Source organism: Clupea harengus, chromosome 1, assembly GCF_900700415.2.
Source record: "Clupea harengus chromosome 1, Ch_v2.0.2, whole genome shotgun sequence".
Lineage (NCBI taxonomy): Eukaryota > Metazoa > Chordata > Actinopteri > Clupeiformes > Clupeidae > Clupea > Clupea harengus.
Genome location: NC_045152.1, coordinates 27,545,469 through 27,560,043, shown reverse-complemented (window position 1 = coordinate 27,560,043; position 14,575 = coordinate 27,545,469). Strand labels below are relative to the sequence as shown.

At 41.4% G+C, this 14,575-nt stretch overlaps 1 protein-coding gene across 1 annotated transcript; it reads left to right on the top strand.

Annotated features, from left to right (window-relative positions):
• The first annotated feature begins 391 nt into the window (after positions 1-391).
• On the top strand, positions 392-11,152 carry ccnf (cyclin F). Its single transcript, XM_012838801.2, has 17 exons — positions 392-630; positions 1,912-2,066; positions 2,197-2,303; positions 2,486-2,553; positions 2,646-2,842; positions 2,949-3,002; positions 3,466-3,570; positions 5,084-5,161; positions 5,431-5,582; positions 6,150-6,314; positions 6,636-6,759; positions 7,268-7,448; positions 7,655-7,742; positions 7,932-8,031; positions 8,274-8,407; positions 8,633-8,805; positions 9,342-11,152. The coding sequence occupies exons 1-17, from the start codon at positions 618-620 to the stop codon at positions 9,848-9,850; spliced, it is 2,403 nt and encodes an 800-aa protein (XP_012694255.2). The 5' UTR covers positions 392-617; the 3' UTR covers positions 9,851-11,152.
• Positions 11,153-14,575: the final 3,423 nt, after the last annotated feature.

Here is a 14,575-nt window from a genome sequence, read left to right as displayed (position 1 = left end):
GATTCCGACCTAGTATAATGTTACATTGTTAGTATAATGTTACATTGTCAATGTTCATATTCAAAACAAGGAGGAATTAAAAAAAATCTAAGCAAAACTGCAATTTTTTATTGTCGGCGTAGCACTTTAAATGGTACATTTAAACCTCCTTGGAACAGTAATACATTAACCAATGGTAGACTAGTAATTTCGAACCGCGTAATTTGAAATAGCGTTCATTTAACCAATCGTGGAATTTAGTTTCAATAGTTGAGATTATTAGCCAATCAGAGTCTCCTTTGTACTATCTGGCGAATTAAAAGTTCGCAGGGGTCTCAGTGGGCGTGTAACTGTTTTGACCAATAGAGTTGTTAAGTTGATGTTTAAACTCTTCCGCGCGGGCGGTGCTAAACAACCGGGGGAGGATCTCGCAACATCTGAGTTGCATGCATGAAGCTGTGGAAACAGGGTTTCATCTAGTCGCTGTCAATTAAACCCAGTTATATTACTTTATTTAAACCAGACAAAACACATTTCACTTTGAATTCAGATACTATAATAAATCAGGTCTGATACGCAGCACGTTTCTGTGAATGAACACAGACTTGAGTTTCTAACTTCACGGGATTCCACTTGAGATGAAAGCGGGCGGTAAGTTATAATGCTAACCCGGGCTCGCTAAATGTTGCAAACCAATACTAGTTATTGCGGAGAATCTTTGTTAGATTTCAATGTATTCAATTGTGTATTTTTGTTTTTAAAATAGTAAGCATGCTATCGCTTTACTAAGTCAGTTTAACTAACCCAGACATATTGGTAACGTTATGATAGCTCTGTAACGTTAGCTAGCAGGTTTACTAGGATATATTAGGGTAGTTGACATCAGGCGTGGACGAACTTTAAAAAATAACTTAATGTTTAACTTTATGTAGTGGTTACTTACTAAGGTTTCGTAATAGACCAAAACAGTTATTCTTGGTAGATAACTAGCTAACGTTAACTGTTGCTTTTATAAACGTTATCATGGTTACGTGATGGCGGCAAGCTTCGTGAATGCCTTTACAGTAACTAAAGTTAACTAACACCAGTTAACTTGACGGCAGGTCAAGGAGCCAGTTTGATAAAAATGCCAACGAGAAGAAACGAGCCATCTTGTGTGTGTCTATATATAGCATATATATATATATATATATATATATATATCTCCTAAGATAGCTTGCTTAACGTTATGTTAACTAGCTAGGATACCTAGATTGGTAGCCAGTGAAATCAGTTAGCTTGCTAGCTAGTATAACGTTGCCCTAGCTGTAATTATGCTATAAGCCTACGTTATTATAGCATAGCTTACGTTAGTATAGCAAGGAGGGAAAACTGGGCGCTGAATGCAACATTAAACAAAATTAGAATATTAATTCTTAACAACGCCGTTTCTTCTCGTAAGTAACGTTATCTGGAAAGACTTGTGTGCATAACATGATTGAAAAGACATTAATTGCCATAGCCTGGCCTGTCAAATTTAGATATTTCTGTCTTGCATAATCCAACGTTATTCGTAAGGCAGCATTCATCACAGGGAGCTAGGCTACTAAAGTAACGCCAGTGAGAACATGGCTGGAGGGGTAAGATACAGGCTAGGATGATACTCTGTAATAACACACTTGGGAGTTCCACCTTTAAAAACTGCAAATAACACCAGCAATTTATTACCTCGTAGCGCAGAGACTATCATTTATAATCTTTATTCCCTGCGTTGCCATATTTCTCTGTCCTACTGAACAGTAAGATGCACCATTACAATGTATTTGCCATGCCACTCTTTCATAGTCTTTCTTTTCATGCATTCATTGCTTCTTTTGATGTTTTCTGCTATTACAGTGTAATGTATCTTGCTCAGTGTTTTTAATTTGTCACTTGTGTTTCCTCCCGTTTCAGTGCTTCACTGCCGGTGTGCTAAATGTTTCACAGTGCCATCTCGGAAGCGGGTGCGCAAGAGAGTGCCCACCCTAACACTGCTCTCTCTGCCTGAAGAGATCATTTTGTATGTGTTGCAGTGTCTCTCAGCTGAAGATATTTTGGCCATCAGAGCTGTGAGTACATTTACTAGACATGTGCTTGTCCGTTTGTCTGTGTACACTAAGTGGCTGTTAAAGGAGAAAATGTGTACTGAATTTAATTGAGTGTATCAGTATGGTTATGACATTAATGACTGTTTTGCAGGTGCACTCTCGCCTGCGAGATCTGGTAGATGGTCATGCCAGTGTGTGGGCAAGGGCTGGCTTCAAGGACCAATGGCCTGCACCTAAAAGCATTTGGCTTTTTGAAAGGTTGGTCTCCACATTTCTATTTACTTTCTATCTTCTTTCTGACCTTTCTCTAATGACCTTTATTGTATCTGTAGTTGCCGCTTCCAATATGTTAAGGAAAGCCATTATATCTCAGAAGCAGCCAACAATGTATTTAGTAAGGTCTCATTTTGTCTGTCATGACATTTACATTTCTGTTGCAGGGCTGCAGAAAGAGGAAATTTTGAAGCTGCTGTGAAATTAGGAATTGCCTACTTGTACAATGAAGGACGTAAGTTTTGAAATGGAGGTGAATTCCTTGGCATCGTCTAATGCTAGCACTTGAGGGTTTTATTTAATGTTCTGCTCTCTTGATTCACACAGCATCTTTGAGTGATGAGGGGAGGGCTGATGTGTGTGGAAGGAAAGCATCTCATTACTTCAGTTTGGCAGAGGGCTTGAGACCACCGTCTGCCGATCCCTTTGTCTGGGTGTTCATTCGGCCACCCTGGTCCCCGTCGGGCAGTTGCTGCAAGGCTGTGGTGTATGAGCGCCTACAGGCTGAGTGTGACGCTAACTTGGTGAGAGCGATAAAGGAGATGTCAAGAACATTTACTCAGACAATGAAGTCGTTTTCACTTTTTAAAAATGCTTTATTTTAAGGTCAGCTTTTTTTTGTCTATATAGGAAAGGAGAGGAGCTTTACTACACTGTCTGGCTAGAGTGCTCCAGCTCTTTGATGTGAGTATAGCCATTGAGTGTTACCAGCCTCTCTGCTTTTTCTTTCCTATTTGTGATTTGTGAAACACTTTGTGATTGCGTTGACATCAGTTTAATATAGTCTGTGTCTCATCTATGATGTTTTCGCAATAGGTTGATGTTAATGGGATGATCTCTTTTGATCAGTTAATCAGTGGTGATTAATGGATATGTTGATGAACTCAAGGCCCAGAACCTGCTTGTCTTGTTCAGCAACCTTTACAGAAATTATTGTAGTGTTGGGGTCATTTAAATAGGTTATTCCCAGCAACAGGGGGGGATTATGAAGTAGAGAAGTGCTATGAGATGTCTGTGAATATTCATAGAATTAGGCCGTTTTAATGTAAGTAATGGAATGACGTGTTGTGTAATACATTTAAAGTCTTTACAACATCGGTTTTGTGTGACTTGACGTGTAATACCATGACCTGATTTATTTCAACAGGATGAGGAGAAGCGAAAGGAGGCTCTGCAGATGCTTGAGATGTCTGCGTGTAGTGGATGCGTGCAGAGTGCCTACCTGCTATGGGAGCATAAACGACGCTTAGCAGTAAGCCACTCACACTCCCACACGCAGCATAGGGATGTGATTTTTCTGGAATTCCGGATTTTCTTTACCTGAAAACGCGACAGACACACCGCAAAGATTATGGCCAACTAGCATATACATTCTGCACCTGTGTGAGAGGAAATGTCATTTTACTCATACAGTATAACTCATAACCATTTTCACACCACTTTCAAATGCCACTGGTGTTGTTAGCCCTTGGTCTTGTGGCTGTGGAATAAGAAGGGAAGAGGGGAAGGTGAAAAATAAGGAGAAACTACACTAAATGGGTGAAGTCATGGATAGTACAGCGACCGGCTCATAGGGCTTTCCCGAACCCGTGTTGAGAACTGAAGATAAAACTGGGAACGCCTCTGCTGCCAATTCAACATCCCCAATTGTCCGGAAAGCCGCTAGTATGGGTCCAGCTAGTGCCAATGGTGTGGGACACACTGCAAAAACTAGGGCCACAGACGCTCACTGACATAGGCTGACTCACATGAGAACTGTTTAGACCGAACTCGACACTCCCAGTCAAAGAAATCGATATCCACACAGTACTATATCTCTATATTTCTTTCTTTTTTCCCAATTTAAATAAAGTTGTCTAACTAGTTTGCCCTAAAGCAACTTGTTAGGTGAAAATTCACTCAAGTTACCTCAGGACTCCGGAGTTGCATATATGTATATTTATTAGACAACAACAACAAGCTTATTGGGCTCACCCGCGTCCTGGCAGGTCAGAGAGAAGCACAGGAGAGAGGGAGCCCGGGCCTACTCCCTGCCTGCTGCAGACGAGAGAGAAGCAATATTAAACACATCGCACAAGGTTTATATAGATAAAAGTTTATCTAATGCTGACGCCATAAATGTTTAACATCTCAGTCATTCTAGGTCCATGTCCTTGTCTTCCAAGGATGTCTGTTCTTCCCAGGGTCGAGAGCACATTTCGACCCCGTCACCAATGAGCTCACCCAAACATGCTCTTGCACATATGCAAACTAAGTGGCACCTTATTATCTAAGTTACACACACATAGAAACACAGAAAAGCCATGTTCCTGCTTACATAAGCACATGATTCATACAAGGTATATATTAATACAAGGCACTTGATTAATTTATTCTGAAGTCATTAACAGTGTTTCGAAATGATCTCCATCACAACTGCTGTTGCAATATTGTGTCGTAAGCAAGCTACTCTTGAAATTTACTTTTAAGTAAATCAGGGCCTCAAGTGTCTGAAGTAGTGTGCCATGAAGCCTGTGCAAAGTAAAATCTAGATGAGCCAAAATTCCGTGGGGTGCTTAGAAAAAAGGAGCAGCATATGATGCAAATTCTGTTTGAAGAGTCAGTAAAAGTCCAAAAACTAAAAATGTCCTTTGCCAATCACATCCCAGCACAGCAGTCACACACAGTCTAAAACAGCAGGACTACTTATATACACAGACATTGTTTTTCTCAAGTACTTGGCTTACATAATGGAAATAACTCTTGAATACCTGTTTGTGTTCTAGATGACAGACCCAGGCCGTTATCTCCAGTGTATGCGAACACTCAGGGACTATGCTGCCAAAGGATGCTGGGAAGCACAGGTGAGCAGACATAGCCCACTATGTTAGGGACTGTTTTGGTGTCTTTTTCCGTATGGATGAGATGGCATAGCTTGGTGTGGCATGGCTCATCGGCCAAGCACTACCTGGATTAGCAGTGGCAAAACAGAAGCCCTAATGTCACTTAAACTTACTTTTCATGCCCTGTTAAATGATCTTTATCACTGAAATGCACACCTGTGTATATATCTGACTAAATAACTGCCCTGTCCTTAATAATTTGTTGTTTGATTTATGTTTGTGTCTTACAGTTGTGTCTGGCTAAGTTGTGCATCAGTGGAAACCCACTGGGTTTAGAGCTGCAGGCTTGCACCAACCTTGTGGCCCAACTGTTTCACTCCAGCCAGTTACCATGGAGACGAGCAGAGGATTTGCTAAGGCAGGGACTCAATGACACTATGAGGTACCTAAGCCTTCCCCAGATACTCAGTGTGTTCTGCCACAGATACCAAACATGTGTCAATATGAATATGTATGTCAAATCCTGGGAAATGTCATAAACTGCCTCATTGGTTTATAGGAGTCTCCTAGTGTCGACAATGTACAGCGCCAGATGTTGATTTACTTAGATATTCCCGCAATGCTTTAAAAAAATGACCATGTTCACAATGGTCGTTGTCCATGGCAGTATCCACATCATTTTTAGATTTTTGAACCTGGTTCAATCTTTTTGGCTCCAAACTTTTACTAAGGACAATGAATCGGCCCAGTATTATATTAAACGCTATAACCGGAAAACGCAAAATGTCTATACAGCTATACAATGTAATCCCATGGGGCAAGCATCTACGTCAAAGTAAACCGCTTGTTTTCACCACGGACAGACTCATGCTGTTATTATGAGTGGCTGACAACATGGAAACGGTCCCTACAGAGATAGACCTATGTCTGTTTACCTCAGTAACTGTAAAGAAAGTTTAGAAAACTTTAAGTGCAAGAGGTGCCTAAAACCTGATCCTTGATGTGGCAGGTACATCCTGGTGGACTGGCTGGTGGAGGTGACCACCATGAAGGACTTCTCCAGCCTGACGCTGCATGTGACTGTGTGTGCTGTGGACCGTTACCTGGCGCTGCGCTCTGTGCCCAAAGCCCGTCTCCAGCTATTAGGCATTGCCTGCATGGTGATCTGCACAAGGTTTGTGTTTCGCACATCCACGCACGCACACACACTTTTATATTAAAAGAAAATGAAAAAACCTTTAACCCTAAGTGCACTTTCTGACTTTTTAAGAAGTCGTTTTCCCGTGAAATATGCTCAAATGTAGTCAAATATTGAAATTTTTCTATCAGTGTATTGCATCAATGCATCAATTAGTTTGTGTTAATGTTGATGAACGAAATAGTACCACCTTCTGTCAATTGTTATGATGGTGTATTTTGAATATCATTGTTATTGTGGTGAAAGGCCTGAATACATTGCATGAGTCCTAACTGGGTGCAATGGGTTACTCTACAGGTATGTTAGTAAGGAGATCCTGACCATTCGGGAGGCGGTGTGGTTGACTGATAACACATATCAATATGAGGACCTGGTCAGGATGATGGGAGAAGTGATTGCAGTACTTGGGGGCAAGATCCGTGTAAGTAGAGTCGGAAGTCGACCAGATGTTTGTTGTTTTTAGTGTTAGCTTTTTAAGACTTCCTGGTTCTGAAGAGCAAATCCCTATGGACTAATGAGTGGGTCTGTGGAAATAAGATGTGAGCGAAACGGTGCCAGTAGAAAACCTAGCGAAACCGTTTGGTCAGTCAAAATGTAGTTATCAGTCGGTCTTTTGTAACTGTTTGTCTTCACGTAAAAATAAAGATGTTGCTTCTATTATGATTAAGCAGAAATGATCTGGACTACATGTATTGTAGCCTCCACCTCCCCAAAGCAGGACAGTGTAGCATAGATGGGGTATAACTCTCTAAAGTCACAAATCAAAGCATTGTGAGCATTCTTATTAAGCAATTTTGGCCAGAAAGTTTTCTATTTCCCAGTATACATGTTCAGACATTTTGACAGTCAAAACCCAGTAATGTCATTCTAATGGAAACCCTGAATGTGTGCGATGCCATAAGTAACGTGTGTCTCCCTGCTCCCCTCAGACTCCCACTCTAGTGGACTACGGGGAGGTGCTGCAGTCCCTGCTGCCCATGGAGCGGCGCAGTGTGCACTTCTTCTGCTACGTCTGTGAGCTGTCTCTGCTCTACGCCGTCCTGAGCGCCATTCCACCTGCACGCCTGGCCTGTGCCGCCCTGCTACTGACGCGTGCACTGCACCACTACGGTACCCACAAGTTCTCCATCTCACACAACTTAAGCTATAAGCCTGTCTGTCAATAACAGCATGTACCCATAATGTCTGGGTATTTTTGGTTTGTTTGTTTGTTTGTTTGTTTTGCTGTCTGCTTTCCCTTCTCTCTGTCTCTTGCACGTTCTCTCTGCATTTTTTTGCACTCACTCTTTCTTGTACTTTCTTCCTCTCTTCTCCAGCTCCCGTTTGGCCCTCACTTCTGGCTGAAAACACTGGCTTCAGTAGTAAAGAGCTGGTCCCCACTGTCATGATGCTTTATGTCAAATGGTAAGTGTCACTTGTCTGATCCATCCCCATTTGATGGATAACTGTGTGCTGCAGTGTATAATCATTCGGCCCCCCTGAGTTGTAGTTACTCAGTTCAGGCTTAAAAGATCTCTTCAAACCTTTTTTTCTTTTCCGTTTTACCACTCCATGCCTTGCTGTCTATCTTACTGTCTTGCTTTTCTTCTACAGCTTCAGTCAGGATGTCCCTAAAGACTATAGGCATGTGTCGTTGACGGGAGTCAAGCAGCGCTTTGAAGATGAAATGTATCATCAGATCAGTAAAGAGCCGGTGAGTCCTGACTCTGCTTGAAGTGGCCCAGTGTTGTAAAAGTCTTCAGTGTTGAAATCAGCCTTGTGCAGAGTGTGAATTAGGGCTGATGTTGATTTTTGTCTGTGTCTGTGTGTGTGTGTGTGTGTGTGTGTGTGTGTGTGTGTGTGTGTGTGTGTGTGTGTGTGTGTGTGTGTGTGTGTGTGTGTGTGTGTGTGTGTGTGTGTGTGTGTGTGTGTGTGTGTGTGTGTGTGTGTGTGAAGGTGATGGGCTTGTCTGAGCTGTGCCACATTTTGGAAGTTCCTGAGGTTCAGGCTCAGATGGGGCCCCTGACTCTCAGTGCAGAACCAGCGGATATACACACATTCCTCTCCTCTCCTTCCAGTCACAGCAAGAGGTACGGACAAGTATACTCGGACACACACACATAATTGCTTTTGCTGAAAGTCATTAATTGGCAAAGTAGTGTGACTGTTCCCTATTAAAGTCATCGTTCAGTGAAAAGGGGTGTGCCCTGCCAAATCCATGCTAGCAAGCATTTGGTGATATTTCACTTTCTGACCAGTGTAAGGATTGTTGTTTGATAAAACTGGGGAAACATTCTTTAAATGTTTTCACCCAGGCGGAGAGAGGAGAGCATGCAGAACCACAGGAGCAGCTTTCTGGCCACACCCACGGCAGAGCTGTCCACTCAGGAGGAGGCGCTGTTGGGGGACATCCTCGATTGGAGCTTGGATACGTCCAGTTCGGGCTACGAGGGAGACCAGGAAAGCGAAGGAGAAAAGGATGCTGAGAGTAAGTGAAATGGGGGTGTGGGGCTTCTGGGTGGATTCAAACGTATGTATTTTGTGTATGATGGCCTTTATTAGAGACATTGGGATGATGGGAAGGCAGTATTGATTTCACACAAAGCCTTTGCTCTGGCGAAAAGCACTTAACCAGGTTACTGTAGTTGCTATTAGTTTAAATTACACAGTGAACATTGCCATGGCATGGCAAGTTGACCTGTTAGTGACATTTCATTCATTTTATTTAATTGCGTTACTGTTGCAGTCAGTTGGGTTTTGTGTTGTGATAACTATTCTGCGCATTGTCCAGCTATTATTAAAGCTATGGCCTCATTGAAAAGTCATTTCAGGAAGCATAGGAAGGTGCATCTGGATTGAAAGATGAAATATTCTGCTTTGTTTACCTGATTTTAAATGTCACCTAATTTTGTCTTTGACCTTTTCACAAGACTGCAATCTGATTTGTGATCCAGCTTAACTTTTTGAAGACAGGGGGCTGAATGTTTGCATGAATGTATCTGATGGCCTGTTTTCTCTCTGCAGCCACGGGTGTGACGATGCAGTTGCAGCTGGAAGCAGAGCCTACTGACTCTCGAGCACACTGTCGTGCCCTCTCCAGTGACGATGACAGCTTGAACGAGGGAGACACTGGTGACGATGTGTCACGGAGAGGCGAGAGCAACAGCAAGCAGTGCCCTCATGAACCGCGCAGCTCAGACCCTCACCCTCTTTCCACCACAGTCACCCACTCCTCCTCTCTAGTCACCCACTCGGCTGATATCCACAGCTCCGGCTACTCTTCTGTCCAAAGTTCCAGTCCCTCCTCTTCCTCGCTGCTGCCCTGCTCCCTCTCTTCGGTGCCTTCATCTTCCTCACCCCCCAACCATGTGCCTGGGTTTCGTCTGCTGGTTCCAGCGCAAGGACCTGTTCGTAGACAAGTGAAACGGAAGAATGGAGCAGCACACAGCGGTGAGGAAAGAGAGGAGGAAGAACAGGAGGAGGAGGAGGAGGAGGAAGGAAGAGTCTCGCGTGTGACTTTTTTGAGCCTGTGAGATGATGCACTGTACCCTTCACTCCTCAGAAGCACTTTGGTTTTGTAAAATACTATGAATGAGGAGTTTATCAGGTGCCAGGAAGAAATATTTGCACCTCATTCTGTGCATTAGCACCATCCAATGATCAGCTTTATAGTGTTTTTATGTTTTTTTTTATAAAGGGAATAGAGAATCCCTACACCTGTCACATTTCACCTGCCGTGTATTTAATGGGAGGACTTGCCAGCTGTTAGAACTCGTAGGGAGGTCAACACTGGAACTTACTCCTGTTGTCAGGTTTGTTTCTTACACTGCGATCCCTGTTGCCTCAGCACGCTTATTTTCACACAGACTGTTGTAACCAGACCATCAACCTCATGAAACCCTACAGGGCTCTTTCAGCTTTGTAATCTGTTCTGATGTCAAACAATATATTTGTATGAATATATTTTTCCACTCATGAAAGGATCCACAATGTGCAGTATTGTTACTCTTGTGTTTGACCTGTGCATAGACCAGCTCAGGCTCTAAAAGCACAGTGTTTTATGGTTTGGAAGCAGCTTCTGTAGGTTTTTATTATCACATGTACTGCCTTAATGTGACATGAGTCATAGGTACTGCAGGGAGATAGCCTACAGTAAACTCAGACGACAACACAATTTTGTCTCAGATCATCCATACACTGTAGATAAATGCCTAAAGAAGGCCTGTACTTTTGTCTTTTAATTTAGTTTTTGTTTTGTTTTTAAAGTAATGTCAGGATTCAGTTCTTTTCATAGTCAAGTTGTGTGCAGCAGGCCGAAACTACAAATCACTAACCTCACTGTCAGGAGCAGTTATCCACATAGGAAGGTATAGCTGATATTCACAGTCATCAATTTATACATGCTGGATGTTAGCTGCTGGTGGGATTCATTTTGGGGGAGTTTGTGTATTGCTGAAGCATCAGAATGACAAATACTCCTGTTTCATTTATTTTTGTTTACATTTCTTGTGTAATTCTGTACATTTGGAGAACAGTGCTACATCAGGTGTACAGTATGTCACCAAAGTTTATAAAATACGGATATCAGTAATATAATGATTATATAAATATCTGGAATGGGCAGTTCCTCAGCTCCAAAAGAGTGTTGGGTAAAAACCTTTGCCATGCTGACACAATCAACCATTAGTGTGCATCCTAATGCTCTATGTTTTGCATGAGGCTAATCTTGACTCTTGCGTAACACCCAGGTGCTATATCTCAAAAAATATTTTGTGGATTAAGAAGTGATGTACTGTATGTCCAACTGGGCAGCTTTGTCTCAATATATATATATATATATATATATATATATATATATTATATATTTGTTTTTCAAACTGAGGCTTTGCATACTTGCTTGTTTTATATATAGAGAGGGACAGAATGAAGCTGTGAATGACCACATTACTTGAAACGTCAACCTTTTTCTGTTCTTTTTTTCCACAAAACACGAAATCCCTGTTATAATTCACCATGAGTGCAAGGAATGTTTTTTTTTATTATTATTTTTTTTTTTTAAATATATATATAAAGTGTAGGCTTCTCTTGTCATTTTGATGTCATCAGCTCATTAAAATCTAAAAATGAGTTTTTCTTTTGTCTGATGTAATGGTAAACTGATTCATGTTGTAAATGGTTAAAGATAGTGCTGTGGTTGAACACCAATAGGGTACAGTCTGTGATTTTGATTCGGTACACTTTTTTGTCAAAACCCGCTAATTGTTCCCCATGGTCCTGTCCGTTCAGTGTTTGCGCTTAAAAAAAAATTGAAAACATAGTGGCTCGGACCAAGTTATAAACAATCAGAGTGCTTCAGGGGCAGTTTGCTGCAGGTTATTTGATTGGCTGAAGAGCACAAATATGAGCAACCTTTTGTGAAACCAATTTGCAGACTGCATCTCTTAAGATTTTTTTTATGTACAATGGCAAGAAAACCATACTCCGATTCACTCATCTGTTCTGGTATCTAGAGTGGTCATTCCACTGAAAGTGCTCTTATAGCTGTGACTGAAACATTGAGTAGTGAAAGCTCAGTAATCAGTTCTGATTTGACTAGACTTGTCATCAGCTGTTGACACCGTGAACCATGACATCCTGTACGCTGTCCAAACTGGGAATTTCGGGGGAAGCACAGTTGGTTTGAACCAGTGGATGACGTCCATTCAGTATCTTGGCAGGGACAAGTGTTAAAATATCACCACCTCTCCACTGGTGTACCACTGATTGGCACTTGGACCCCTACTACCTTCTATCTACCCCATTTCCTTAGGTGAGATCATACATTCCCATGGGTTCTCCTATGCGGATGATGCTCAGCTGCAGGCCTACTTGTCCTCCGTGCCTTCAGCTCAAACTTTGACAACTAAGTTTAGTGTCACTTCATATCAAAACAATCCCAGAAAAGGCTTTGGCTGCTTTAGTTTCCGATAGATTTTCTTCCTTGCAGAAATGGAACGAATTGGCTGACTGCCCCTGGTGGAGGCTTTAGATAGTGGAACTCAGGCTGAAGTTTGAAGGTGATTGGATAAAGTTGGGGACGTGTCGTCATCGTTTTCATTTGAAAATTAATTGAATAATGCGTATTGCTTAATTTTTTCATTGTTGTTTTTATACTCTTTTATCTAATGTTTTGTAAGTCGCTTTGGAAAAAAGTGTCTGGTAAATACTTAAACTATAATTAGGCCATGCGAATGAAAATTTTATATTTGCATGCCCCAAAGCCTCCCACCGAAAAAGTTAATTATTTACATAAAAAAGGTTCTCCATCATAAAAAATCAAGTCCCAAATCATCAAACAGCTGTAAAAGTATGCAATTACTGCCAATGCGATCTTCGCAGTGATTCCTCCGGTGGGTATAGGTATATACTTTATTGTGTGAACTGTGTGATTCATGTAACACAAACACATTAGTTCAACTTTTTAATGCACATTTTGACCATTCGAATATGAAATATCGAATGGAAACGCTTAAAAAATTAGCACAAACTCTTATATAGTGTGATTATCATGCTAATAAAAAGCCGATTCGCTGGAGTGCCCTGGATTAACTCGCTATTTTGCATAGGGTATAATGCGACTACGGTTGATGGAAACAGGTTTATTCACATAAATTCGGATCTGTTGCAATTTTATCAGGTGTTTCCATTAAAGTTGCCCTGACAACAGTTCACATCTCCTCCCTTGTTTGGGAGAGTGTCCATTTTTAATTCGCATAGCTGATTGAAACGTGCACTGATTCACATTTTGTTTAGCCGAATTTTCATGAATGCACATAAAAGATGCAAATGAGTTGGGTGGAACTCCATACACACAGGCACACTCTCATACGCACACACACACACACACATACACACACACACACACATACAAACACCCGCATATTAACTGTTTGGTTAAAAATAGGCAGAAATTCTGTTGAATGTTTTCTAGTTCTGGTTTGAATTAAATGCTCAAGTTACAAGTGCACAACATTGATCATGAATAAAATAATTTTAGGAATCATTTGTGAACATTAAATGTGTCTGTTTTGTAGCTATTTTTAGAGATATTTATCCTTCAGTTCGTACTGGTTACACTATTTTAACATGAGGCAGGACTGAGAAATATGAGTGAAAAGTGTGCCAACCAAGCCCACTCTCCCCTACTGTACACTGTCAGTAGCAGTTAACAACATACCTATACATTGTAATTACATCATGGAAGAAGCTCACTAGAAATATATAATGAAATATAGCTGCAGGCAGCAATGGCGGGTTCCTCCAAAGATTGCGAACCAGGGAAAAATTTATATTCTGCACAATTTGTCACTGTATAGAAAAATCCATGCTGCAGACTTACCAATGGGATATTCAATTTGAAATGCAATACTGTCAAGATCCACAAGCTTCAAGCTAAGGAGAGAGCGGGGCCTTGGTCAGGCCACAATGTCATGAAATGGTGTGTGTGCGTCTTGCCAAGCGTTTGGTGTGTCAGGTGAAAGTTTGTGTCTGTGAGAATTGGGGCAAGCCGCGCGGGGAGCGAAGGAGCGGACAGGGACAGATTATATTGGAAATCAGGCTAGCAATTAGCCAAGCATGCATGTTTCAAATATTCACCAAAAATCTACTTTTCATCTTACAGTCAACTTTTTTCAGATTTGTGTACTAAACATTCTCAAGTGTCTTCATGAACTTGTGATTGAATCAGAGTATCACTTTTTGAATGAAAAATGTGTAAAGCATTGTTTTAGCGTTAGCGATTAATGCAATTTGCTTTATATCAATCATTTTTGAAGATATGAAGTTGCCTTTGCACATGGGGACATGTTGTAGTGTCTTCCACGTGCATACCAAGTTTGGTGTTGATATCTGAAAGATTTGCTGAGGTATGACTTTACTTCCTGTTTGGCATCTTTTCTGCTGAATTTCAGTGGCTGTACCGGACAAACGGTTGTGAGGATCAAAATTCTGTTGGAGAACTTTTGTGAGGCTTGGTCTGAAGATCATCTCTGGTGATTTTGAAGAAGATTTGACAAAAATTGTAGGAGTTGATGCCTTTCAAAGGTTTTTGATAAAACCGGAAATAGCGGAAAATCTATATAACCGGAAATTGACGCCACAGGGTGTGTTGAATTCGTCTTGATCCAAGGAATCCAATGGTACCTCATTTTTGAAAATCGGTCAAACGGTTCAAAAGTTACAGTGTTAACAAAAGTCAAATTTTGACCCGTTGGTGGCGC